At 37.0% G+C, this 27,526-nt stretch overlaps 1 protein-coding gene across 1 annotated transcript in view; it reads right to left on the bottom strand.

The window, feature by feature from the left end:
- The window catches only part of clmpb (CXADR like membrane protein b), a 97,417-nt gene that overhangs the window by 12,441 nt on the left and 57,450 nt on the right, over positions 1-27,526 (bottom strand). Inside the window, exons 2-5 of the mRNA XM_058750640.1 lie at positions 17,357-17,514; positions 8,539-8,734; positions 4,415-4,582; positions 215-337 (exon numbers count right to left, since the gene is read on the bottom strand). Of these exons, the coding sequence (XP_058606623.1) occupies positions 215-337; positions 4,415-4,582; positions 8,539-8,734; positions 17,357-17,514 (645 nt within the window). The remainder of the gene's footprint in view (positions 1-214; positions 338-4,414; positions 4,583-8,538; positions 8,735-17,356; positions 17,515-27,526) is intronic.

Below are 27,526 nucleotides of genomic sequence, written 5' to 3' on the forward strand. Positions count from 1 at the left end.
ATTTAAGCTGCGTGTGACAAAACACTGGTGTCATACCACTGATCCCCATAATAAAAGCCAGCTCTCTGTGTGGAAACAGCCTCCATCCATCACACTGAGGCTGTAGCTCCAAGCTAAAAGCACCGACTGATCTGAGATCAGAGTATCATAACATCCACTCTAATTACAGCCGTCTGCGGCCCGGGGCACAGGCTGACCTCGGAGCAGAACTCACATTGCATTGTGACCTCGATGATACAGTTCTCCTCTCCTACATCGTTGCTGGCGGTGCACTTGTAGACCCCAGAGCTGTCCTGCGTCAAGTTCCTCAAGGTCACGATCTCTGGGTTCTTCAGATCTGAAAATAGAAAGCAATTTATATAGCTGTAAATATATTAGCTGAAACACAACTATATTCTTTTAGGTAATTAGGTGGAAGTTTTGGCAATTGTAATTCTTTATTTCTTCAGCCACACATAAGACAGGTTGATGACAATCAGGGTTAGTTAACTACAACTAAAATGTATGTTACTTGAAATAAAATAAACTTTAACTTAAATAAAATAAATGTAAAAATAAAAATGTCCCGGATCTGGTTCGTGGTCTTTTGTCCGACTGCCACAAGAGGTCACCATTCCATCATATTGACTCTCACACCACATCACACTGGACTGCATTTCCCATCATCCATTGCACTGATGACACACATGCAGCTGATTACACTGATTGCACATACACAGCTGAATGCACCGATCACACAGCTGTCACCAGTCACACGCTCACCTAAGAGCTATTACACACACTACATAAAAAACTCTCAGATCCTGATCTAGTTGCAGAGTATTGTCTAGCGTTTAGCACTCTCCTAGTGTTAGCTATTTTCCAAGCCTTTCCGTGTTTGTTTTGGTGTTTAGTCTCCTGTATTGTTCTGCGTTTATCACTCTCTGAGTGTTAGCTGCTTTATGGAGCCGTTCCTAGTTTCCGATTCCAGTTTTAGTTTAAGTCTAGTCTTTTCGTGTTGCCTTGTTGTCTGGTTCCTGATATTCTGCTTTATCTTGGATTAACCCTTTGCCTTCCAATTGGACTCTGTTTGCCCCTGCCCCATACTAAGATAAAACTGATGGCAATTATTTACCACATTAACAAACAACGTCATTTCTAAGAAGTGTGAACCTTTGTGTATAATACAATGTAATATAATATAATATTTTTTATTTTCTATGTAGACACTATTCAGTAAAAAAGACTTATTTTAACAAGCATACCAAATTTAACAAACTTTATAAATAAAGTAAAATCAATAGCTACATTTTTTATGTAGTCCACACTGACGTCTTGTATTAAATTCGATATTATTATGCATTTAATTAAGTCTTTTCATGGCAATATTTATTTTGGCACAATATTATGGAAGCCCGTTTCCGCCACTGAATAAAAAATAAAGGTTATTGTGACTTTTTATCTCACAATTGTGACTTTTTTCTCATAATTGCGTGATAAACTCACAATTGCGAGTTAAAAAGTCATAGTTCTGAGATATAAACTCGCAATTCTGAGAAATAAAGTCAAAATTGTGTGATATAAACTCGCAATTCTTAGAAATAAAGTCAGAACTGCGAGATATAAACTCGCAATTCTGAGAACATATCAGTCTTTTTTCCCCCCTCAAAACTGGACTTTAACTCGCAATTGCGAGTTTATATCTCACAATTCGGAGAAAAAAAAAGTCAGAATTGCGAGATATAAACTCACAATTCTGCCTTTTTTTCTCAGAATTGCGTGAGATAAACTCGCAATTCTGACTTTTTTTTCTCGCAATTGTGAGTTTATATCTCGCAATTCTGACTTTATATCTCGCAATTCTGAGAACATATCAGTCTTTTTTTCCCCCGCAAAACTGGACTTTAGCAATTGCGAGTTTATATCTCGCAATTCTGAGAACATATCAGTCTTTTTTCCCCCCTCAAAACTGGACTTTAGCAATTGCGAGTTTATATCACGCAATTCTGAGAAAAATAGTCAGAATTGTGAGTTTATATCTCGTAATTCTGTGAAAAAAAAGTCAGAATTGTGAGATAACACAATTTTATTTCTTTTTTTTCTTTTTTTATTCAGTGGCGGAAACGGGCTTCCATACAATATAACCATTAAGCCAAAATAAATAAATAAAGTCAGCATGAAATAACAATTTTCAGATCTGCCTCCATCCATCAATAACAGATGCACTGAACCGCTTCACTCATGTCACAATACAGAAGAAACAATGTGATGCTGCTTCCATTACATCACGACTTTAAAGGATTAAAATCACCACCAGTCCACTAAGAAGAATTAGATATAGGTGTGTTTTGAAGGTTTTTTCTTCTTTGTTAGTTTTCAAGTGAATGTCCATTGCTCAAGGACACAATGCTGATGAAGCAGGATTATGATATTAGTAACTCTCCAGTCATGAAGCTACAAAACAGCGTTAGCAGTGTTACCCGTCTTTACTACTTCCTTTACCACACTACTTTACAGGCTTCAATCAAACAGAGTGTTTTAATCAGGGAGTGAAGTGAGAGCGAGCCCAGTGCAGTGAATTAATTAATGTTTGTGTGTGTCAAGGTGATTCATGGTTCTGCTGAACTCCAGCGGATGAGATGAACAGTAAATGTTTTCTTGTAGCCGGTGAGAAAACGTTCATGTCCTGAGAACTGAGAACCTCATGCGTCTTCAGCCGAGGAGCATTTGTCAGCTGGAGTGGGGTCGAGACGCCGGGATCATTTACTCATCCAGGATCTAACGCCTCCTCTTTCATCCCTGCCTCCCTATCCCATCATTCCTCTCTGGTGAATTATGGGGCGGTGGAGTGTTTATCGGCCAAAGGAAGCTGATTAGTGTGAGCAGGTGGTCATTGATGAGGCTTGTTAATTGCTGAGTTTGGGTGAGGGTCTGCAGCACTGACTGCATACGGCTAAATACATTGTAAAACAATATGTGGCTCTGATGATCTGGTGTCAGCAGGAGAAATCATTCTGAATCAGTGCATTATTCTGTCCCATCTGCAAAGCCATATTACACTCGAATTTGTGTAGCTCTTGCATTTTTGTTGTTTTGTTTTCCCAAGCAGAACCCAATGAGATTGAATTCTAATGGAATAACTGCCAAAGGCTGTTAAACATCTTCTTTTGCTGTATTTTATTATATAGTTGAGACATTGTTTAGTCATTGTTTAGCCTACCCAAGGTCCATATGATGCATTCTAGACTGATACTGGTACTGAAATTTGTAATTCTAATTTCATAGTTTATCACAGTAAAAGCTTATTTTATAACATAGTTTAGCTGGAGAAAAACGGTTGAAAAAAGCAAGAAATTAATACTTTTATTCAGCAAGGATGCATTCAATTGATCAAAAGTGACTGTAAAAGACTTTCTATTCATCAAAGAATCCTGAACTGAAATAAATCCTTTAACTGAATTAAAAGAAAATTTAATTCATTTTAACTTGATGCAATAAATAAAACTTAAACTGGAAACAACAACAACAAAAACCTTAAAAACACAGCAAAATGACTAAAAACTAAATTTACAAAAAATACAACTAACATTAAAATAATAATAAAACAATATTCAAAAATTAATTATCTCGATCATACTAAAACAGTATTGATGACAATTATTTACTACATGCTCAGGAAATATAATACAATAAAATATAATATAATGTAACAATATAATATATAATACTTTTATATAATAAAAATATTGTGTTTCCACAAAATACTGAATATCACAACCATTTTTTACATTTATAATAATAAGAAATATTTGTTGAACAGCAAATCATGATATTAGAATGATTTCTGAAGGATCTTGTGAGACTGAAGACTGGAGTAATGATGCTGAAAATGCAGCTTTGCGTCACTGGAATAAATTTCATTTTTCAGAAAACATTTAAGATATATTCAAATAGAAAACATTTGAAATTTGTAATATTATTTCACAATATTACTGTTTTCAATATTTTTATTAATTTTATTAGAATTATTATTATTTTTTTTAACAGAACCTTTGAACAGAACTGAATCTAAAATATGTTTGAAGGCATGTGTGAGTGAGTAGATTATGCTTGTGCTTTCGATCGTACTGCATTTACCGATATAATACCGCACAGCCCTAATGCATAGGGGCTAATATCAATAGAGCTGTTGAGATCTCTTCTAATCCCATTGTCTGTTTGCCATGCAACGTCTGCGATTCAGAGCGCACAGGTTTAATCTGCAACAATCAGCACTTCTGTGCAAAAACTACTCGATGCACTTGCTAAAGTGTGTGAAGTTTGTGGCATCAGATCTTTCGAGATTGAGACAGTCAGCAGCAAGGGACTGTACAGACCAGAATAAGTTATGATATGCTCTAGTCTCGTTTGCCAGGCTTTGGGGTGTTTGACTCACCGATGAGTGCGAGGGGAGGCAGTTTTCCCACGCTCTTGCCCTTATCCAGAACTCTCTCCCATTTGTAGTGAATAGGGTCAGATCCGTCTGAAGACTTACAGCTCAGTTTCACATCACTGCCCTCCAGAAGCCGGCCCTCCATCCAGCAGCGGGGTTTAGATGGCTTCACTGTGAACGAGAAAATGTTCATGTTAAGTTTATTAATTATTCATTTAATATTGATATCCAAAGCAGCTTACTATGGAATCTTAAATGCCGCTTTCATGAGCATAACAGTGAAACTTCAAGGATCAACCCTTGTGGTTGCGAACGAACTACCATTTAAGTACAGGTTGTATTTAAATTTATTTAATATTAAGAGTTTTTTTTTTTTGCTAGTATGCTGTTTGTGTATATAGTGTCAAACAATATATAGTTTGACACGTTGAAGCAGTATTTCAAAATTTCTGATGAAACTAAGACTTGCAAACAGCACACTGGCATTTTTTTGGAGGGAAATCAATATCAAAGAGGCAATCAGTCTGAATTGTGACATTTGGGGAGGCAGGGGTCAGGATTTGTTGTCCTGCGTGCTGACTGCTTTGAACTCCCCTCTGACCTTACGCAGCACATCAGAATCGACACAGAAGCCAAATCAAAGATCTCACTGCCTCACAACAGTTACCAAGTGACCTCAGACCAGTCCCACTGGCATCCTGCTTACCGCAGCACTGCACTAAACTGTTCTGGGGTCAGTTAGACAGGCCTGTCCAGAGGGATTTGTCTGGAGGCTGAATGGCAGTTAAGAGACAGCCTGTAGACCTCTGTGGCCCCTTTTGCTCTTACTGACCCTCTCTATAAACACACAAACACACCAGAAGGACACAGGCACCAATTCTGTGTATATTTGTTCGTCTTGGGTCCACAGCCAAAACATTATTTTATCTGCATGGATGGGATATGCAATGATTAAAAATATGGAGGTTTCATAGTCAATATATCCTCCATCTAGCAGAGCAAAATCTATGTATAAATGGGCAGATGATTTAGCCACCTGAACAGAAACACTCCATATACTGCAGTGTATATAGTGCAGTTATTTTGTGAAGTTATTTTAAAAATTCAAATATATATTATTTTACTATGCAATTTATCACATTTTACATTACACCATTACTAAAAACACAAAAATGCAGTATAAAAGTCCAAAAGCGTTTTATTTTTTATTTATTTTTTATTGTTCTGACTCAAATTGTTATGCTGATAATATAATTTGCAATCATTAATTTTGTATTAAATTAGAAAACTGCAAAAAGTGGTCTCAGATCAGATCAGTATCAGGATTAAGACTACTAGTTAACTAAAATTAAAACAAAAATTAAAACCATAAAAATTGTGTTACTTTAAATAAAATACACATTAACTGAAACAAACAAACAAACAAAAAATATATATACATATATAAGTAAGCAATAAGGTACTCGTGGCCGTGCTGTATCGTGAATAAATCACGGCTGAAGGGCGTTGTTAGGCACGACGCGAAGCGGAAACTGCCTTCCGCTGTAAAAAGTAGTCTCTAACCGCAACAGAATGCTCCTATGTGCGTCATTTAATGGAGCTCAAATAAAAACATCAATTTTATGTTTGACCACTGGAGCATGGTGGTTAATTTTTTCAGAAGTATTTCCAAATTGTTCATCAAACCACTCATCTAATGTCATACCGCCTAGTAAATCAAAATTTCATTGAAACATTTTAGCCTGTTAGCTCTTATTGTTTTCTTCAAATAAGAATTAATAGGCCTATATTTTTATGTTGCTAAGGGTGTTGCTCAGTGATACACAGAATGGTTGGGTGAAGCGGTCATAGCCGTGCTGTATCGTGAATAAAACACATCTGCTGACCAATCAGAATCGAGGAATGGAACTAACCGTTATATATATATATATATATATATATATATATATATATATATATATATATATATATATATATATATATATATATATATATATATATATATATAAACCATTAACTTATATTATTTCAGTTAGTTGCCAAGGCAACATTTTCATTTAGTTTAAATTCATGTACTAAAATAACTATAAACAGAAATAACTATTAATAAAAACTATGCAGACATATTTAAAAATATTTTTTATAATAATTATTAAAAATTATAAAAACACAACAAATTTACTTTGACTAAAATTAAAAACAGAAAATACAAAAATGAAAACTAATTTAAAAATGAATAAATTTAATAAAAACAGTATCACAGTGATACTAAAATAACACTGCATGATCAGGATGATCAGGATGTTGCCTTGTTTTGTTATTCACAAGAAGACAATAAAATAATAATGCATGGCTTCTGTGGACTGTATGTCATTATTTTTGCAAATCCGTTTGGCACCTGAAATAACTTTACTCTTGTAGGATGAGGTCCTTATCTCATAAAATAATCAGCAAACAAGATTTTTCACAGCTTCAGCTCCATATTGAAAATCAATGGACATGCGGATGGACTCCAATTGAAACGATGCCCATTCATTTAGCTCTGATTCAGGAAATCTCAAGGAACAAGCAGAGCTTAGAGGGAAGATTGTTGCAGGCAATTTATTAAAAATCTCCAGAGTCTTGGACCCACAGCCTAATGATTAATGCCTGTGAGACTTGCGTAATTTACTGGGGCTGGTTGCACCATATTATGTATTGCTCCTTACAGACATACATATAAAACTATTTCCTTATTAAGTATCATATTTCAATGGGAACTTAGTTTTACTATTAGTTATGTGGATAAACTGAAATTCACTCACAACTGAATGAATTTCAAGGCTGCTGTTTGATCACTGAAGGTAAATGTCATATTGTGCGACTACGCATTACTTACAACCTACAAGCTACATTCTGCCTTAAGAACCAATGGTGCAACCATTTACTAGTTTTGGGCCCAAGTACACATTGTTGAGTCCCAGTCCAAATCATTAACCAATTGAGTTTGAGTGTGAGAAGTTTATTAATGTCTTGTTATCTTAATTGTATGTTGATACTTATTTTTCATGCATGTTTCATGTACTCTTACAAATTTTTCAGTGTCAAGTTCACCTGAGTGCGTTCATAATTTTAGTCCAAGTCCAAGTACCCCGACTCTAGTTACTAAGCCTCTGGTGTGTCTAATTCAAGTAAGAACTTGAGAACAACTAGTTCAACCCTACCGTGATCATTTTCTGTCTGTTTTCAACTGCAAATTTCGATAAACTGGCAAAATACAGGCTGAAAATAACACAATAATGTGAATACTAGCTCTCTCGGTAATGTGTTTATAGAGTGACGGAGAGGAAAGAAGAAGAGTAGCGAGAGAGACAGGGAGTGGAGAAGGGGGATTATGGGAAGGCAGTATTGAGCTAATCTTCTGTGATATGTTAATAAATGAGAGAAACTCTGGGGTGGAGGCCGGATTTACATCAATCCATCCTCCCATTTCTCTCTCTCTTTCTCTTTCTTTCAACTTTTCGCCAATATCCTGTCCCTCTGTGGCTAGCGTACTAATCTGTTAATAAAATGACTTAGGAAATAAAATTAAGACGTGATATACAACTTCAAACTGCTTGGCATAAGCTGCGAGTCCTTGAAAATAGGAACTATGCACCAAAAGCATATGATAGAGATGAGGCTAAATAAAAAGAAACATGCTTCTTTCCAGTTCTTCTCTTGGCTGAGAGCTGTGGTGTCAGAGATACTGCGCTTGAATGACGGCTTGGAAACCCTGCGGTCTAATAATGGAAACCAGACATAGCAAAATATCAAATCATAAGAAGCTCATCTGAACCTCATTTGGGATGACAGTAAACTGTTTTGCTAGAAGAAGAGAAATCACATACGCTCCTAATTCTGTCTCTTCTGTTTTTAAGAGATAGAGCTCAATCAATGTGCCCTCATCCCACCATTTCAAATTAACATCCTCTCCATTTACCGTCCAAAGTGACCGAGAGTGTCTGGTCAGCAAATGCCACCAATCATATTTCTAGATTATGTCAATAATGGCCAAATTTTGTAATCTGAATGATCAAATCAAATCACAGCGAGGCTGGTTGATGGAGGAAACGATTGGGCGCTGATTCCAGGAAGATGAGCCTTACCCAGCACAATGAGGTTGACTTGGCTCCAGTGGTATTTGCCGCCGGTCTTGACCTTACAATGGTATTCTCCAGAGTCGGTCAACTGCAGATCGCTGATCAGGAGAGAGGCGTCTCCGTTCAGGTAGTCGCCAGCAAAGGAGAGGCGACTGGCATGGTTGTCGTTAGTGTAGACCTCGTTGTTGAAGAATGTGATGATCTGAAATGAGAGAGACAGAGCTTTCATATAAATATAGATGAAAGAAATCAGTGGAATCAGACACCGTATTTCAGTTGACTGAAATAACCTTAGCAGGATACAAATACCCTCAGTAAAAACAGATGCGTCACTTGCTGATGAAACACTGATCCCTCCACAAAGTTCCAGTGCAAAAACTCTAAAAAACAAAGGATTCAATCCATCACAACCTTATTTTCATTCATGTCAAATGAAATATGACATCTACTCTGACTTAGGTCTATAATGAAAGCAAAAGTGGTTGACGAGTAGTAGGAAAGCATACTAAACTCCTAACCCTAATTAACTGTGGCACATAACTTGCCATTTGTGATAGAAGTGCATAATAATACTTAAAGGGGACCTATTATGCAAAACTTTTATAAGGGGTTTGAACACAGTTGTGTGGCTGCAGTGTGTGCAGTCAGTGTGTCGTCACTCACAGTAAAAACCATGAGATTTCCAAGATGCCACAACATTGTGCAGCCCTAGGTGAAAAAGCTGTTGAGATATAACACTTTTAATCATTTAGCAGACACTTTTATCCAAAGCAACTTACAAATGAGGAGAACAATAGAAGCAATCACACCAATGAGAGTATACAAGTGCTGTGACAAGTTTCAGTTAGTCTAGCACCGTGCACACAGCTAGGGTTTTTCTAAATAGAATGGAATAGAATAGAATAGAACAGAATAGAATAGGTAAGTGCTAGTATTAGCTCGTCAGGTGCTGGCGAAAAAGATGTGTCTAGATGTTTTTTGGAAATGGCTAAGGACTCAGCTGCTCGGATTGAGATAGGCAGGTCATTCCACCAGCTGGGCACAGTCCAGGAAAAGGTCCATGAGAGTGATTTTGTGCCTCTTTGGGATGGCACCACAAGGCGTCATTCACTTGCAGAAAGCAAGCTTCTGGAGAGCGCATCATTTTGAACTAGCGAGTTTAGGTATATTGCTGCAGCGTCAGTTGTCTTGTAGGCAAACATCAGTACCTAAATTCCAGAAGGCTTATTTTTGATTACTTTTAGATTACTTTTGACCTAACATATATTCCATTATTTTTATCAACATCTTGAGGTGTATTAAACATTATGCCAAGGTTTTCCAAACTGGAGATCCTGAATGAACTACAGGGGGTTTGTGAGTTGATGAAAAGCTGGAAGACTTTGCAAATATGTATAAAAGCAGAACTTCAGAAAGGAAAATGTAGGAGAGTGAGAGAGAGAGAGAGAAAAAAGAAGAATTAGGGTGAATCAAATTATGAATAATTTACTGCCATTGTGTGAATAATATGTACAGGTGCATCTCAATAAATTGGAATGTCATGGAGAAGTTAGTTTATTTCAGTAATTCAACTTAAATTGTGAAACTCGTGTATTAAATAAATTCAATGCACACAGACTGAATTAGTTTAAGTCTTTGGTTATTTTAATTGTGATGATTTTGTCTCACATTTAACAAAAACCCACCAATTTACTATCTCAACAAATTAGAATATTTCATAAGACCAATAAAAAAAAACATTTTTAGTGAATTGTTGGCCTTCTGGAAAGTATGTTAATTTACTGTATATGTAATCAATATTTGGTAGGGGCTCCTTTTGCTTTAATTACTGCCTCAATTCGGCGTGGCATGGAGGTGATCAGTTAGTGGCACTGCTGAGGTGGTATGGAAGCCCAGGTTTCTTTGACAGTGGCCTTCAGCTCATCTGCATTTTTTGGTCTCTTGTTTCTCATTTTCCTCTTGACAATAACCCATAGATTCTCTATGGGGTTCAGGTCTGGTGAGTTTGCTGACCAGTCAAGCACACCAACACCATGGTCATTTAACCAACTTTTGGTGCTTTTGGCAGTGTGGGCAGGTGCCAAATCCTGATGGAAAATGAAATCAGCATCTTTAAAAAGCTGGTCAGCAGAAGGAAGCATGAAGTGCTCCAAAATTTCTTGGTAAACGGTTGCAGTGACTTTGGTTTTCAAAAAACACAATGGACCAACACCAGCAGATGACATTGCACCCCAAATCATCACAGACTGTGGAAACTTAACACTGGACTTCAAGCAACTTGGGCTATGAGCTTCTCGAGCCTTCCTCCAGACTCTAGGATCTTGGTTTCCAAATGAAATACAAAACTTGCTCTCATCTGAAAAGAGGACTTTGGACCACTGGGCAACAGTCCAGTTCTTCTTCTCCTTAGCCCAGGTAAGACGCCTCTTATGTTGTCTGTGCTTCAGGAGTGGCTTAACAAGAGGAATACGACAACTGTAGCCAAATTCCTCGACACGTCTGTGTGTGGTGGCTCTTGATGCCTTGACCCCAGCCTCTGTCCATTCCTTGTGAAGTTCATCCAAATTCTTGAATCGATTTTGCTTGACAATCCTCATAAGGCTGCGGTTCTCTCGGTTGGTTGTGCATCTTTTTCTTCCACACTTTTTCCTTCCACTAAACTTTCTGTTAACATGCTTGGATACAGCACTCTGTGAACAGCCAGCTTCTTTGGCCCGACGGGCCCCGACTTTTTTACCCCCCTAGGGCCGGGCTTCGGGCCAATTTTCACGTCATAGTTCAGACGAGGGCCGGGCCTCGGGCCTGTTTTAGTTTTCTCCTTATTTTTATATTTTAGACATCCATCAATGTCTAAGCAAAGTGCTTAGAAAAGCACTATATAAATGTAAGGAATTATTATTATTATCAATTAGTGATGAAAAAAAATTGCCGAGCTGGTGGAAACAACACGAGACCGTGCCGCGACTGTGAAGAGCGGCTCGGCGGTGTTCAAATACATGCAATAAAGCTTGCCGTAAAGCCCCAGCAAAAGTAATTACCATGAATGTGTCCGAGGGAAATAGTAAGGAGATATTTGAATTACTTACTAATAAACTAGTGTTTTCTGTGTCAGTGTTGCATCAGTGTGGATTCATCTCCTCATTAGACGCGCCTTTAGAGAGAAGTGCATCTTCACGGATTAATAATGAATGAGTTTTTGTTTTCGATTTGATTTATTTCGTTAAGTAGTAATTTAAAGCTTTCTATATATATATATATTTATCATGTCTGTGAGGCATGTATTCGCTGACTTTTGGTTCATTTTTGTGAAGCGCTCCTGTTCAAGACGAGACGGCAGAAAGCGTATCGTTTTCTTAAAAGCACGACGTTTTGTTGATATTGTGAGTGCACACAAATAGAAGTAGACCCTTTACAGTTCCGAATGATGTATTACTCTTACCTTTATGAGCAAAAATTACGGCCTATTTTAAGTTGTTTCCATTGAAAAAAAAAAAACAATTGATTGCGCTGGTGCCTCCATGTCCTGCGCTTTAGCTTCCTTTCTCCGCACAAACTACTGGATGCAGCATTTATATAGGTTTAACGTTTAAACATTTTATATGCTTGAACTGTTTTATTATATCTATAGATTTTATTTTAGTGATGATTTGAGAAGGCTAAATTGATCAAACATGCTGATCAGCCTGCTGGTCTGCTGCTGGCTGCTTGGTCGTTACTTTAAGAAAGAAATAACTTGTTTAACGAACAAAAAATGCTCCAAACATTTTTCAAAATTAACTTAAAAAAAAAAAAAGGAAAAAACGAAATATAATCACTTTGCCATTACATACAAAACTGAACTATTTTAATAGCTGAAACATGAGCCGTTTTGGGAGAAGGGGGGAAAAAAAAGATGGGCTCGGGTCGGTAATTCTGATAAACTGTCGGACACGGGCCGGGCTAGGGCCTGAGTATCTCGGGCCAGGGCCGGGCTAGGGCCTAAATTTGAGGCCCGTGCAGGGCTCTGATGAATGTTTGCTGCTTACCCTCCTTGTGAAGGGTGTCAATGATTGTCTTCTGGACAACTGTCAGATCAGCAGTCTTCCCCATGATTGTGTAGCCTAGTGAAACAAACTGAGAGACCATTTTGAAGGCTCAGGAAACCTTTGCAGGTGTTTTGAGTTGATTAGCTGATTGGCATGTCACCATATTCTAATTTGTTGAGATAGTGAATTGGTGGGTTTTTGTTAAATGTGAGCCAAAATTATCACAATTAAAAGAACCAAAGACTTCAACTACTTCAGTTTGTGTGCATTGAATTTATTTAATACACGAGTTTCACAATTTGAGTTGAATTACTGAAATAAATAAACTTTTCCAGGACATTCTAATTTATTGAGATGCACCTGTATATGTATCATGTCATTCACAAAAAAAGTAACTGTAATCTGATTATAAGCATTTATGTTATATAATCTAATTGTAAATACTCAATTTTTAAAATGTGATTACATAATACAGATTACATGTAATCAGTTTACTACAGTTACTAACTACGATTGCATTCAACTTGATCTGGAGTATTCAAGGACCTGCTTTAACCATTCCAATATTGCAGACTGTTTACATATAGCAGCCCATAGAAACAGCCACTAATGAGGCATCTATATCTATGGTAATGATCTAATGGCAACTTCTCACAGCAATCTAGCTTTGTAGCATGGAACTTTGCATTGGAAAGCATTCTTGTTTTCCTCAGAAAATCTACAAAACTGGTTGTTTCTGTATTTTTCATCTGATGGGTACTTTGCGACAACTGTACTGCTCTGTACAAAAGACAAAAGGGTTTCTAATATAAGAACCTCTACCTGTACCGACTGCCATGGAAAAGATGCTAAATGGCTGTCGTACACAAACACAGCTGCCAACACACACATTCACACACAGTTTGACGGTGACAGCCTCCTGAATGCCTGGGGTAAAAGACTAAACACTGATGCCACTACACATCAGTAGACCTGTGGTCGGGTCCACCTGCCAGAGCGACTGCTGCTCATCTCACACACACACACACACACACTACAGCATGACAAACAGGAGAAAACTCTGATGCGCTACTCATTTGCATTTCTGGAAAAAAACATCTGTGATTCTTATTGTATGCATTCTGTATCACTGACAAGCATAACATGATGCTCTTTGTCATATTTATTTATGTAGATTACAAATGACAGCAGAATAATCTTCTCTAGCATAATCTTCTTGAACACGAATAACATCTGAGTCATGGGGTTATGGCTTCACTTCAAAGAAAGAGATTCTGTAATGTTAGCATTAGCCAAGGAGGTAATATAGCTGGAGAGAGCTATCCGTTAGCATTTCCATTCATCACAATGGCAGCTGCATGGATGTCATATAAAAGTCACCTGTGTGAACTACATGCTACATAATACTATGTGTACATAAAGTTAAAGGCAAGTGTGCATTGCTGGGAAGAAGAAGAAGATTAATGAAGATTATGTTTTTATAGTCTCTCAGTCTGGTCTATTATCCAGACTTTTAAAGGGTTTTTGGGTACTTTTTAGATTAGCAAGCTGGGAGACCAGCTTAAACGAGCTAAGACTAGCAACCACCTAGCAACTGCCTAACAACCCCCCAGAATACCCTATCAACCACCTAGCAACAACATAGCAACCAATTAGAACACCCTAGCAACCATCCAGCAAGCACCTACAGTGCACTAGCAACTGCCTAGCAACCACCCAGAACACCCTAACTACCACCTAGCAATGGCCTAGCAAACTGCCTAGCAACAGCCCAGCAACCAACTAGTAACCACCCACAACACCCTGGCTAGCAAGCACCCAGAACATCAAGTAACCACTTAGCAACAGCCTAGCAATGACCTAGAACACAATAACAACCATCTAGCAACACCTGAGCAACCAACAAGCAACCACCCACAACACTCTGGCAACTGCCTAGCAACCACCCAGAACACCTTATCTATCTATCACCATCCATCCATCCATCTAAACTTTCAGTTCAGGATTTCTCAGGACAACATCACTGTCTTGACATCTAGTTTTAAATTGTAATAATTTAATAAGAATATTACTGTTTTTACTGTACGTTTGACCAAATAAATGCAGCTTTGGTGAGTAGAGATAATCAAAATCTACTGATGGCTCATCAGTGGAAAAAAGATGGTGTAGTTAAGGCACTTACCAGCAGGGGTAACTGGGACATGTAAACCATGTTAATCATGTAAACTTTGACCCACTGCCATTTAAAGGGATAGTTCACCCAAAAATGAAAATTATGTCATCATTTACTCACCCTCAAGTAGTTCCAAACCTGTATGAATGTCTTTGTTCTGCCGAACACAAAGGAAGATATTCTGAAGAATGTGGGAAACAGAGCAGTTCTGGGGCACCATTGACTTTAACCCTCTGGGGTCTGAGGTCATTTTGGGGTCCTTGAGATGTTTTGACATGCCCTGATATTTGTGCTTATTTCAGCTACTTAAAACATACTATTGACCAACATGTAATTTTTTTTTGTATTCAGCGCAAACTGTGCTACAATAATATGTGACCAAGATGGATGTACATATTTGTATTTTTTAGAAAAAAAATATTATGCGTGGTTTGTAAGTTTTGGGAAAAAAAATGTAGCTGAAATAAGGCCATAGAACCCTCACTAAATAGTCCTGAACAAGACTTTTGAGTAATCAGTCTTGTAGGCTAGAATATTTACTTCAAAATTATGTGAAAATCATTCTGCTTACTCATTCACAGAAAACAATATATTGATTTAAAATTTTCAAGACATGTTTTGTCATCGAGGGTCTATATGTATTTTTTTTTTTCCTACTATGGAAGTCAATGGTGCCCCAAAACAGTTTGGTTACAAACTTTCTTCAGAATATCTTCCTTTGTGTTCGGCAGAACAAAGAAATTCATACAGGTTTGGAACTACTTGAGGGTGAGTAAATGATGATAGAATTTTCATTTTTGGGTGAACTATCCCTTTAACAACAATGTTCTTGAGAAGAAAACCCCTTAGAGAGTACTACACATTACTAAACAAGCTGTGGTTAAATGCTGACAAGCCGAACGCTTCTAGTTACACAGGCCTTACAGTGGAACAAAGGAATGACTTATTCATTATGTCAGGGGCTTGGTTTGATTCCTAATCAAATTTTCAGACATTTGATTTTAATTAATGGCGTCTCAAATGTTATCTTTCCGTTAAATATTACATGTGATGGGCAACCCGTCCCATAGGCTTCGAAGACTCTGATGCGAGTTTCTTTTTAGGTCTTCCTGTCTTCTGAAATTAAATCTCAACTGATTACGAACAGATCTGCGTTGACATTCAAACAAAGAAAAAGATCTCTGTCTGTTATGTGGGGAAATAAAAAGCCTTATCGCAATCAGATAATTAAATTAATCTGAAAGTATATCACCTGACTGGCACGTATTGACTTCCCCCTGATGAATTATGGCGCGCTGATACATAACGGATACCAAAACTCAAAGCTGTGTCCAAACAATGTTCATTTCACAGTGAAAGATTCTCACTTCAGGCAGATAAGACGAAGCTCTTATCTGAATGTGTTTATGCGAGAGAGAAGAGAGATGGGTGAAGCGTCTGTTAGGTGTACTGATACAGATGTATTTCAAAGAGAGATGTGTAGAAAAAGCTGATTCAGACCTGTGACAGGACGGGAGAAGCACTGTGCTCACAAACCTCAGACCGTGAAACCATGAAGGCAGCCATTGTGACTGCTGTATCTCTGAGAGAGACGACAGTTAAAACTAGGTGGTTGCTATGGTGTTTTGGGTGGTTGTTAGGTTGTTCTGAGAGATTCCCACGTGGTAGTACTGACAAACAGAATAAAATCTTTAATGAAGGGAGACATTCACTTTTCTCAGTTTTTTAAGGACTATAACATCATTGCAAAAACTATTGGTTCACTGAGAACTATATATGTACAGTGTTTCATACATATACGCACATGTATATACGATATATGCAGTTGTGGTATGTAAGTAAGCTTGGGCCCTAATAATAATATTTCCTTTTTTTTTTTTCGTCGTCAAAATGTGCATATTTTGCTAATACAGGAAAAAGACAACACACTGAAAAATAAACCAGGTTAGTTGAACTGTAGTCCTACAACTTGCCAAAAAAGATTACAAAAATAATTTCTGGTTACACTTAATTTCAATAGTACACTTTAGAAATTCTACTAACTTGCTAAATTACTTTGAAACTACGTCAACTAAATTAATTTGTAATTTTTAGTAGTTTTAGTAGACTTTTAGATTAGGGTTATTTGAATAATTTGACATATACTTATGACATATAAGTTGAATGTCTGTTGGGGACCATCAAAATAAAATGTTAGCAGATATTAAGCAGACAGTCTACTGATATTCTAATGACTGAAAATTACTTAAAATTAATTCAATGTCTAAAGTGAGCTTTCCAAATAAAGTATTACTCATTACTTGGACAATTTGTGCAACACAGCATTACCCTGAACAAACTACATAGCAAGTAATCTGGCTGGAAATTTTCTCCAGGATGTAGGGAATAAAACATTAGCATTCACAAATCCAAAATAAATTCACAGGCTTGTATCTGTAAGGATAAAATCACCTCACAAGTACACAGTTAGATGAGGTGATTGGAAGGAGATCAGAAGGACAGATGCAAAAACAAAACTCATGTCCATAGAACAAAATCTAAGTGAAACTGAAATAAAATAAACAAGAGACCATGAGTGAAGAGAAGACAAATTTTGAGATGGCATAAAAAGCAAAAGATTTCTCACCACACGTTGTTTAACATTGGGTTTCTGCAGGAGCCATTCAATGTCCAGTGTTTGTCCATTCGACTGCCAGAACTGGTGATGGCAAGGCAAAGTGGCATTGTCCCCAACAACCCGCTTCATCTCGGTCTGAGCCCCGGCCGAGAGTAAACTCAACAGCACTGTAGAAAAAGAAGCACGCACATGTTTATGAGATCACACAATGGTATAGATCATGAAATGTTAATCGCGTAGCACCTAACCGATTGTTAAGACAAACAAATGTGAGATCAAAACATATTTTCTGAAACAACCATGCCATTTTAGCTGGCTTCTATAAGTCTTTGAGCTCTTTTATTGTGACTTATGTTTACCAGGACTCGTACCCGAGTGCTGCACATCACAAGTCTAATGCTGTACCGGCTGCGCTACCAAGCAAGTTTACTGTCAGAACAGGCAAACATAATGGAGCTGGTTATGTGATGCAAACATCAAAAATGTATTTTGTGGTCGTAACATAGCATTGTGCAAGAAACTGCACAAAATAAGTCTTTATTAATCAATAATCTGCCCCATAATCATAATTTCCCTTACGAAAAAAAGTGTGCTATTACTATATTTCTTTTAAACTAAAAAAATAGGAAAGTATACTTTTAGTCTTTTTACAGTGGGGCAAAAAAGTATTTAGTCAGCCACCAATTGTGCAAGTTCTCCCACTTAAAAAGATGAGAGAGGCCTGTAATTTTCATCATAGGTATACCTCAACTATGAGAGACAAAATGAGAAAAAACAATCCAGAAAATGACATTGTAGGATTTTTAAAGAATTTATTTGCAAATTATGGTGGAAAATAAGTATTTGGTCAATAACAAAATTTCATCTCAATACTTTGTTATATACCCTTTGTTGGCAATGACAGAGGTCAAACGTTTTCTGTAAGTCTTCACAAGGTTTTCATACACTGTTGCTGGTATTTTGGCCCATTCCTCTATGCAGATCTCCTCTAGAGCAGTAATGTTTTGGGGCTGTCACTGGGCAACACGGACTTTCAACTCCCTCCAAAGATTTTTGATGGGGTTGAGATCTGGAGACTGGCTAGGCCACTCCAGGACCTTGAAATGCTTCTTACGAAGCCACTCCTTCGTTTCCCGGGCGGTGTGTTTGGGATCATTATCATGCTGAAAGACCCAGCCATGTTTCATCTTCAATGCCCTTGCTGATGGAAGGAGGTTTTCACTCAAAATCTCACGATACATGGCCCCATTCATTCTTTCGTTTACACGGATCAGTCATCCTGGTCCCTTTTCAGAAAAACAGCCCCAAAGCATGATGTTTCCACCCCCATGCTTCACAGTAGGTATGGTGTTCTTTGGATGCAACTCAGCATTCTTTCTCCTCCAAACACGACAAGTTGAGTTTTTACCAAAAACTTATATTTTGGTTTGATCTGACCATATGACATTCTCCCAATCCTCTTCTGGATCATCCAAGCAAACTTCAGACGTGCCTGGACATGTACTGGCTTAAGCAGGGGGACACGTCTGGCACTGCAGGATTTGAGGCCTTTGTTACTTCGGTCCCAGCTCTCTGCAGGTCATTCACTATGTCCCCCCGTGTGGTTCTGGGATTTTTGCTCACAGTTCTTGTGATCATTTTGACCCCACAGGGTGAGATCTTGCGTGGAGCCCCAGATCGAGGGAGATTATCAGTGGTCTTGTATGTCTTCCATTTTCTAATAATTGCTCCCACAGTTGATTTCTTCACACCAAGCTAATTACCTATTGCAGATTCAGTCTTCCCAGTCTGGTGCAGGTCTACAATTTTGTTTCTGGTGCCCTTTGACAGCTCTTTGGTCTTGGCCATGGTGGAGTTTGGAGTTGGACTGTTTGAGGTTGTGGACAGGTGTCTTTTATACTGATAACGAGTTCAAACAGACGCCATTAATACAGGTAACGAGTGGAGGACAGAGGAGCCTCTTAAAGAATAAGTTACAGGTCTCTGAGAGCCAGAAATCTTGCTTGTTTGTAGGTGACCAAATACTTATTTTACCAAGGAATTTACCAATTAATTCTTTAAAAATCCTACAATGTGATTTTCTGGATTTTTTTTTTCTTCATTTTGTCTCTCATAGTTGAGGTATACCTATGATGAAAATTACTCTCATCTTTTTAAGTGGGAGAACTTGCACAATTGGTGGCTGACTAAATACTTTTTAGCCCCACTGTATGTACTTCTCAGAAATATACTTTAAATGACATTTAAGTATACTTGACTTATACTTAGAAAAAGTCTAAATATATTTGAGCTATACTTGTGCTCCGAGAATCCGTGTTTACATTGTTATATGGTAGGGGGTAGTACACAAAAAACAAACAAAAAAAAAAACACACAAGTGAAGAAGAAACTAAAACAACAGATGTTTCCACATGTTACAGTCTATGGTTAAAACAGCATCAACACTGTGTAATGTCATGGAATAAAATGTTGACCAATGAAGAGGTAATAATGACTGTCAAGCTTTGGGGTGCTGATCGACTCCATCTAAGTTTTGATTATCATTCTGAATCCAATTCATAGTCTTTTTTCAGCTTTTTGTTGAAAATGTTGTTTATTTCTTTATTTATGAAACTTTCCCACATTCAAGTGTTTAAAAAAAAGAAGAATGCATGAAACTAGAATAAAATGTTTTTGTTTACAAGCAGATACCCTGATCTTTATTTTGATGTTTTGTACATTGAGATATTCATACAACAAAATATCTACAAATTAATACTTAAATAGGGACATAGTAGTATACTTAAAGTATGATGTAAAGTTCACTTAAAGAAAACTTACGAGTATACTTGCAGTATAAAACTATTAAACTATTAGAGACTATATTTCAAAGTGTACTAAAAATGCTACTACAAGTATTTAATTACTAAACTATCAGTATACCTATAAGGTTACTTTTAGTATAGTTGCAGTTCAAGCTAAAACATTTGATGTAAACTAGTTGTGTACTCAAAATTTACTACTTTTATACTTAAAGTATACTTAAAAGTATACATTTATAAACTTGAAAGTGGGCCAATTTAGTCACAAGGAGTATTGAAATAGTACACTTACGAGTATAGTACTAGTACAATGATATTTGTTTACTTACTACATAAACTATACTTAAAAATATACTTGAACTTTACTTAAAGCTGCAGTCTGTAAGTTTTGCCTCTTTGTCGTCATCTCTGTTTGAAAACCTGGAATTGCAGCTCTGTGCGGAATTATCTTCAATGCGCGAGGTTGTGATCCGGTGTTCTATCACGGCTCCAGCGCAGATGAATCTAATGTTTTGAGGTGAATGTGTGGCAGTCAGTCACCGCACCGGTGTGCATACTGTACTGAGGAATCACAGATAGTTTACGTCTTGGAATATATGACCCAAATAATAATTTTCACCATATACTGCCATCTGAACAAGTAAGTAACAAGTCTGTCACGTTTGTTCTGCTCAACTGAGGAAAAAATTATTACAATAAATCACGCTACCAATGGTGATTTAATCTAAAGATCGGTTAGCTCATATCACATCTACCATGCAAATTATTATTATTGTTATACTTTATTCTCAAATTATTAATGTTAACAACATCAGCATTGCGTGACAATGAGTATTAGCGTGTAGATTTCAATTTTTGTACAGTCTAATAATATCTAATTGTCATACCATTCGAATTTCATGTTAAGACATTCTTTTAACCCAAAAAGCAAACTATGCTCCCTTCGAACTGGTTTTCTTTAAAATACAAATCCTGTGTAATCCCAGGCTATCTGTAATCAGAAGCACATTTAAAACTGGAATATAATATAATTTCATTTCATTCACATGTGTTTCATAAACACATAATCCTTTCTGGATTACAATCCGCCATCAAAATTATACATTTAATTATTCCAGCTGCTGTGAGAAAAGGCTATAAACGTTCCATCACCTGCAGGATCCTCACATGCGATAGCCTAGTAGCCGGGAAAACTTATTTATGTTTACAGACATGACATAATGGCGCAGTGCCATGCTCGAATTTAAACCTACAAATTAGAAAATATTATTATAAACTAACTGTTGTGAATCGGGCTAAAGTAAGGTGATAGTTTTGAACGCTGGCTGGTTATGTACTTGCTCAAATATTGATTTCGGATCATTTTTAACCCAAAAAAGTTACGGACTGCAGATTTAAGTATACTTAATAAAATAAACTTGAAGTATACTACTTTTTGGAAAGGGTTATGCGAAAAGGCATAACAATTAGTTGTATTTTATTACTTTTAGTGTTGATTTCAAACAGGAAACTGCACTGAATTGTATGTATAGGTTCAATGTTCAATGGCCTTTGTTTTTCTGTTCTGTTGTTTTTCTGTGAAGATTAATTCAGGCATGCTATTCTTATGAAAAAATGAGGGGCTAATTGCACCATGCTAACCAGCCAAACCTTAAACTCTTAGTTCTGCTGATGTAATTAATGCCTTTGGGCAGAGAAAAATAATCTCAAACAATAATATCATATCCCATTATGATCCAATCGAATCCTGGTGGATAAAAAGTCTCTTTTTCACAATTTCTCAATGAATGTTTCACATGGGAATACAATTCAGAAGCTACGTGTGTTGTGAACGTCATTTCATGTTGTTTTTAAACTACTAAACATTTTTTTTAATTTTCGACAAAGTTTTACTACAAGACTGAAATTATTATTCAGTCTAACAAAACCCACTGCAGCAGAGCATTAAAATACTTTAGTACAACTTTGGAAGGTTAGCAAAGTCCCAAAATCCCAGATATCCACATTTTCACACTCTTCAGATTTATAAATTTACAAATGCACCACAAAACAGCAAGTCTACATCAAGTACGCTATTTCAGACAGGGCCTCTATGAACCCAGAGTCCTTTCTGCCACAGGGATCCTGGCTAATTTACTGGAGGCTGCTGGACATTGCCGGAGGCTTGAGTAGCATTACAGACAGGCGTCGTGGGGATTTGCAGACTAGTTAGGTCCCATGAGGGACGAATAGGATGAGATGCGCAATTTCTTCCACCTGGTGAGAGGAGCTTGCAATACAAACAATACAGCATACTCGCAGCTTCACCAGTCTTATATGTGCAAAACCAACAGATATTTATGGAGCTCTGGCATTAGCATAACATTACACTTAATCTGCTGTCGAATATCGCAAATAGCTGCAGACTCTTCACGTATGCAACTGTTGCTAAAATGATGCCAGCATACACATACGTCCTGCTTCTGTAAATATTATGACATTTCCTCAGTTTAGCTCTTCAACCCATGGGAATAGGGAAGGGAATGAGCTTGGGATTGATGGACGTGCCGTTTTAAATGTGTTTTGTCTGGCTCTGCTCATTTGGCAATCATCACATCATGTTAAGAATGCATGCACCATGTGTCGCTGGCAAAGCACGGCTCGTGATTAGTTGACTGACATGCATGAGTGACTGTCCTCAACCACCTGTGCCAAAACACCGGTCCTACTGCATCAACGGGCTGTAATGCATCTGATTTACCGTTCCTGGAGTCCACTGGGGCATGTGGCTAGGTGACCGCATTTTAGATGTTCAAACAAACATTTTTGGGGCTTGTTGTCAAAATGCAAATCCAGGAACTCCTCAGTACATTGTTTTTAAAGATGTGGCCTAACAGTCAGCACATGAACTCCAATACATAAGCTTTAATTCTAATGCTAATACAGATGACTAGAGTCTGATGCTTGATAGCATATGTTCAAACCTTCTTTTTTTATCTTTGTTGTCCTAATTGAAAGCAAACTCTTTAGTACATTATTTTCCAGACCTGCCTAACAGTTAGCATATACAGTTAGCTCCAGTACACTCAGCTTTAATGCTAAAGCTAATGTGGATGAACTGAGTTTGATACTTTTGTTAGCATTTTAGATGTTCGAACCAACATTTTTTGGAGTTTGTTCCCCAATTTAAAGCCAAATATTCTTCAGTATGTTGTCTTCAAGAGCTACCTAACATTTTTAGCGCAAGAGCTCCAATGTATTGAGTTTTATTGCTAAAGCTAATGTGGATGTCTTGAGTCTGACACTTTTGTTCACATTTTAGATGTTCAAAGAAACATTTTTTTTTTTTTGGAGTTTCTTGTAAAGTAATGTAAAAATGTAAAGCCAAGCACACCCCTGTACATCATTTTTCCAGAGTTGTGGCCTAACGTTATCACATGAGCTCCAACATAGTGAGCGTAAATGCTATATGGATGACAAGAGTCTGATAACATCATTTTATTTGTTCAACCAAACATTTTTATTTTTATTTATTTTTTATCCAGTTTGATTTACTAATTGAAAGCTACTCTTCAGTATACTCTTCAGCTACAATGCATTACGATTTAATGTGGATGAAGTGAGTCTGACACTTTTTGTCAGACATTTACATGTTCAAACTAACATGTTTGTAGCTTTGTGTTAAGGTTCAAAGCCACGTCGGTGCCGATAGCCTCATGGTTAGTGTGTGAACATATACAGCGCAACTGTGCTCACAGCAACCAGAGTTCGATTCCTATCTCGAGGTCCTATGCCAACCCTGCTCCCATCTCTCTACCCAATACTTTTCTCTCATCTCTCCACTATCCTGTCTGAAGAATAAAGGAATAAAAAGCCTCAAAAATTATTAAAAAAAGTCCAAAACACTTGATGTTTGTCAGATTTGGCCACATTTAACACACATGCTTTGAAAGCCTTGATTCTGATATGAGTGGCTTGAGTTTGAATCTGGCAATTGATGTTTCCCCATCTCCTGTTTCATCTATAAATAAGAGTGTATGGTTCATCTATTTTACAGCATATTGCACCTACACACATTATCCTTCAAACAGTAAGAATTTAATTAGCATAATGTGGAGATGTTGATATATACAGTATGTAGTACCTGCACACATTCTGAGGTTTAATGAGAGAACCCAGATGAGATCTGCATGGGTCTCTTCAGGGTACATCCAGAAGTCATTCTCATTAAGGGTGAGTTTCAGCTCTATAGTCTCAAAGGGCTCAATAGGCTGCAGGCAGTGAGAAGAATTAGAGAAATTACTGTTCTGCTATGGCTCTTTGTCTCTGCGCGTGAACTGCCAAACTAAAACAATGAGTCAGCAAAAAAGCAGCATGGAGCTCCCCTGCAGTCAGCCCTGCTCATGATTTTTTAATGCATTGCTTGCATCCTCCATCATCTGGTGTGATCTCCATAGTCAGGTGTGTGTGTGTGTGTGTGTGTGTGTGTGTGTCCCGTGTTAAACTCTGAAGTTCAGCTGATTTAATAGGGAATGGTTCGGATCAGGAACAAAAGAAAAATACAAGTGTTTGCGAAAGTGACATTGAAAAGTTAAGAAATGTTGAATTATTTGCACTTGGTTTTAAATGAGCTATTTCCTCACTGTCAAAATGCATCAACTTCTATCTATTAAATGCTTCACCAGAGCTTTCTCAAGAGATTTACAGAAAACACGACAGGTGTTTATATCAACACAAAAGACAGTTTGATTAAAACATTATGAAACGATGTTATTATGAAAAATATTTTTAGAAATTAAACAAATATGAAAAATTAAGTATTTATTTATTTATTTATTTTTAATATGAATACATTTTGAATTCACAATATTTTGGTATTATAGACATTGGCCAGCAATTGTACCTGCTAGGCTGATTAACTAAAGTGTGTCAAGTTCAAAATATACTTGATTCTTTTTTTTTTTTAAATATTGTTTGAATGATTTTAAGTAAGTGTAGTGATTTAACATTTATATTAGCATTACATCAGCCAGCACATTGGCATCAGTAACCGAAACCCACTATTGGTTTACTGATCACTATTTATGATTTTCCTTAATTGTCTGTGTTTAGAAAAAGCAGACACAATACTGGTACATTCGGAGTGTGTTTGGCCAGATTAGGTCTCCTGGGACATTCTTAATGGTTTAGCTCTATGCAGATAAATCTGAATTTAGAAATGTGTGATTAAACCTCTGCTATAACCACCGGTCCTGTCCTCTTTGCACATCCAGACCTAGAGGTGAGCGCTGTGTCTCTATGCTCAGACCTCTGACTGCATATTTCCTTAGACACTTTCTAGCTCAGCTTGCTGAGTCATTCCTCGCCTGCTACCGGTTATGGATGGACATAATAATGCGTTGGAACAAGCTGGCAAGAAATCAAAGAACAGAATGAAAGCTGTTTTAATTTCATCCTCCTTCAAGGAAAGTAAAACTCAGCAGCAAAAATATCCAGCATACTGCCAGCCAGGTGGTTTAATAGCACTGCTTCACACGTTGGTCTGCTTTATACTTACTATACTATACTAAAAGAAGAGTGATATGATATTGGATTTGAAAACTGTGCTTTTCAAGTACACATTTGATGTGTGCTTTATTCTTTCCACAGTGCAACAAACAATCAAATTTCAAACAAGACATCATTGGAATTCACATAAACCAACGAATGGATTGTCATCAAGAATGTTAATACTGAACAACATTTTTAAATGTCTTCAAACTTTGCAGGCACATTCAAGACAAGCTGATGTTGGCATCTACCAAATTTTGTTCCAATATGTCAAAGCATTTAAAAATATGACACTTTAAGACAAATTTCAAAATAGCAGACAGATGTTTTGCCTGATCTTGACAAAACAGATGCGACAAAAGAAAAAAGAAAATAGTTGTTCCAACTCTGAAATGATTTATTATTTTCCTTCATCACCCTAGTTCTGATATGTAATATATGGAAGTCTGTTTCCACCACTGAATAAAAATAAAAAAGGTAATTGTGATTTTTTTATCTCAAAATTCTGAAGAATTATGAGATAGAAACTTGCAATTGTGTTACAAAGTCAGAATTGGAGATATAAACTCAAAATTGTATGATAGTCTTTTTTCCTCAGAATTGGACTTCAAACCTTGCAATTGTGAAAAAAAATCAGAATATGAACTCCCAATTGTGGGAAAAATGTCAGAATTGTGAGAAATTTATATCTTGCATTTCTGACTTTATTTCATGCAATTGCAAGTTTATATTCCACAATTCTGAGTTTAAATATCACGCGAACTGAGAAAAAAAAAAAAAAAGTCAGAACTGCAAAATTGTAAACTTGCAAATGTGAGAAAAAAAGTCATAATTGTGAGATAAATTCTACTAATTACTTTTTTTTTTTTTTTCGCATTCACTGGCAGAAACGGGTTTCCAGAGTAATGCCTACTTTCACAATCCAATAATTTCCCAATGGATGCAATCAAGCCCCACATTTTCTAAAATTTCCTATTTTACTCTGAGGTACATCACATTATGAAAGCAAAATGGGCTGAAAACAGGGTTTATACCAACTTTAAGCTTATTCTTACTGTGTACACCATCTTGCTACCTAACAACTTAGCAAAATTCTGCAACATTTATTATGTGGAAGTCAAATAACATGCATTAAGTGGTTTGTTGAAGGCCTGACGTGAGTGAAAGAGTCTTCAAGGCGAGTACAGTCAATTCCTGGTTTCTTTTGCTTCTCTTTCCACTTCTGCTGCAGGTGTTTAAATTGTCAATTCCCTGCATTCAACTGTCCTTTAGACTGAACTACCTCTTTAGAGGAAATGTAACAAAGGAAAATGGAAATGAAATGGATATATGAGAGAGAGAGAGAGAGAGAGAGAGAGAGAGTTCTGTGAAAATGCCCTAGGGGGAGTTGTGCTCCAGTAAATTCACACTCAATAGAAAGCATCTCCTTTGTTAGTCACAACACTGCAGCAACCAATACCTCAAACCTCCCTTAAACATCCTTAAACTCATTAAGCCCTCAACCCTGCAAATCTAATGTACGACCACATCCAGCCCTGGATTACATTCAAAGCACAAAGGCAGCAAAGGAGATTCCCAACTAGCCAAAACAATGACTGCTAATAAGCAATAATCTCATAATTCAATCTGCAGCACAAGCCAACACATCAGCTTCTAAACTCAATCCAATACTACAAAACAATCCCTCTTTAACCTACATATGATAAGAAATGAACTGTCCTTGTGAACTGGCACAAAAGCAAATCAGGCTTGCGGTGGCATGTCTGATTTTCTTTTGTCCAGCGTAAGTCTTTCTACATTAGCAATGCTCTAAACTCAAAACCTTTGACTTCTAAGAGTCTTACTTTAA

This window comes from Onychostoma macrolepis, chromosome 18, assembly GCF_012432095.1.
Source record: "Onychostoma macrolepis isolate SWU-2019 chromosome 18, ASM1243209v1, whole genome shotgun sequence".
Taxonomy (NCBI): domain Eukaryota; kingdom Metazoa; phylum Chordata; class Actinopteri; order Cypriniformes; family Cyprinidae; genus Onychostoma; species Onychostoma macrolepis.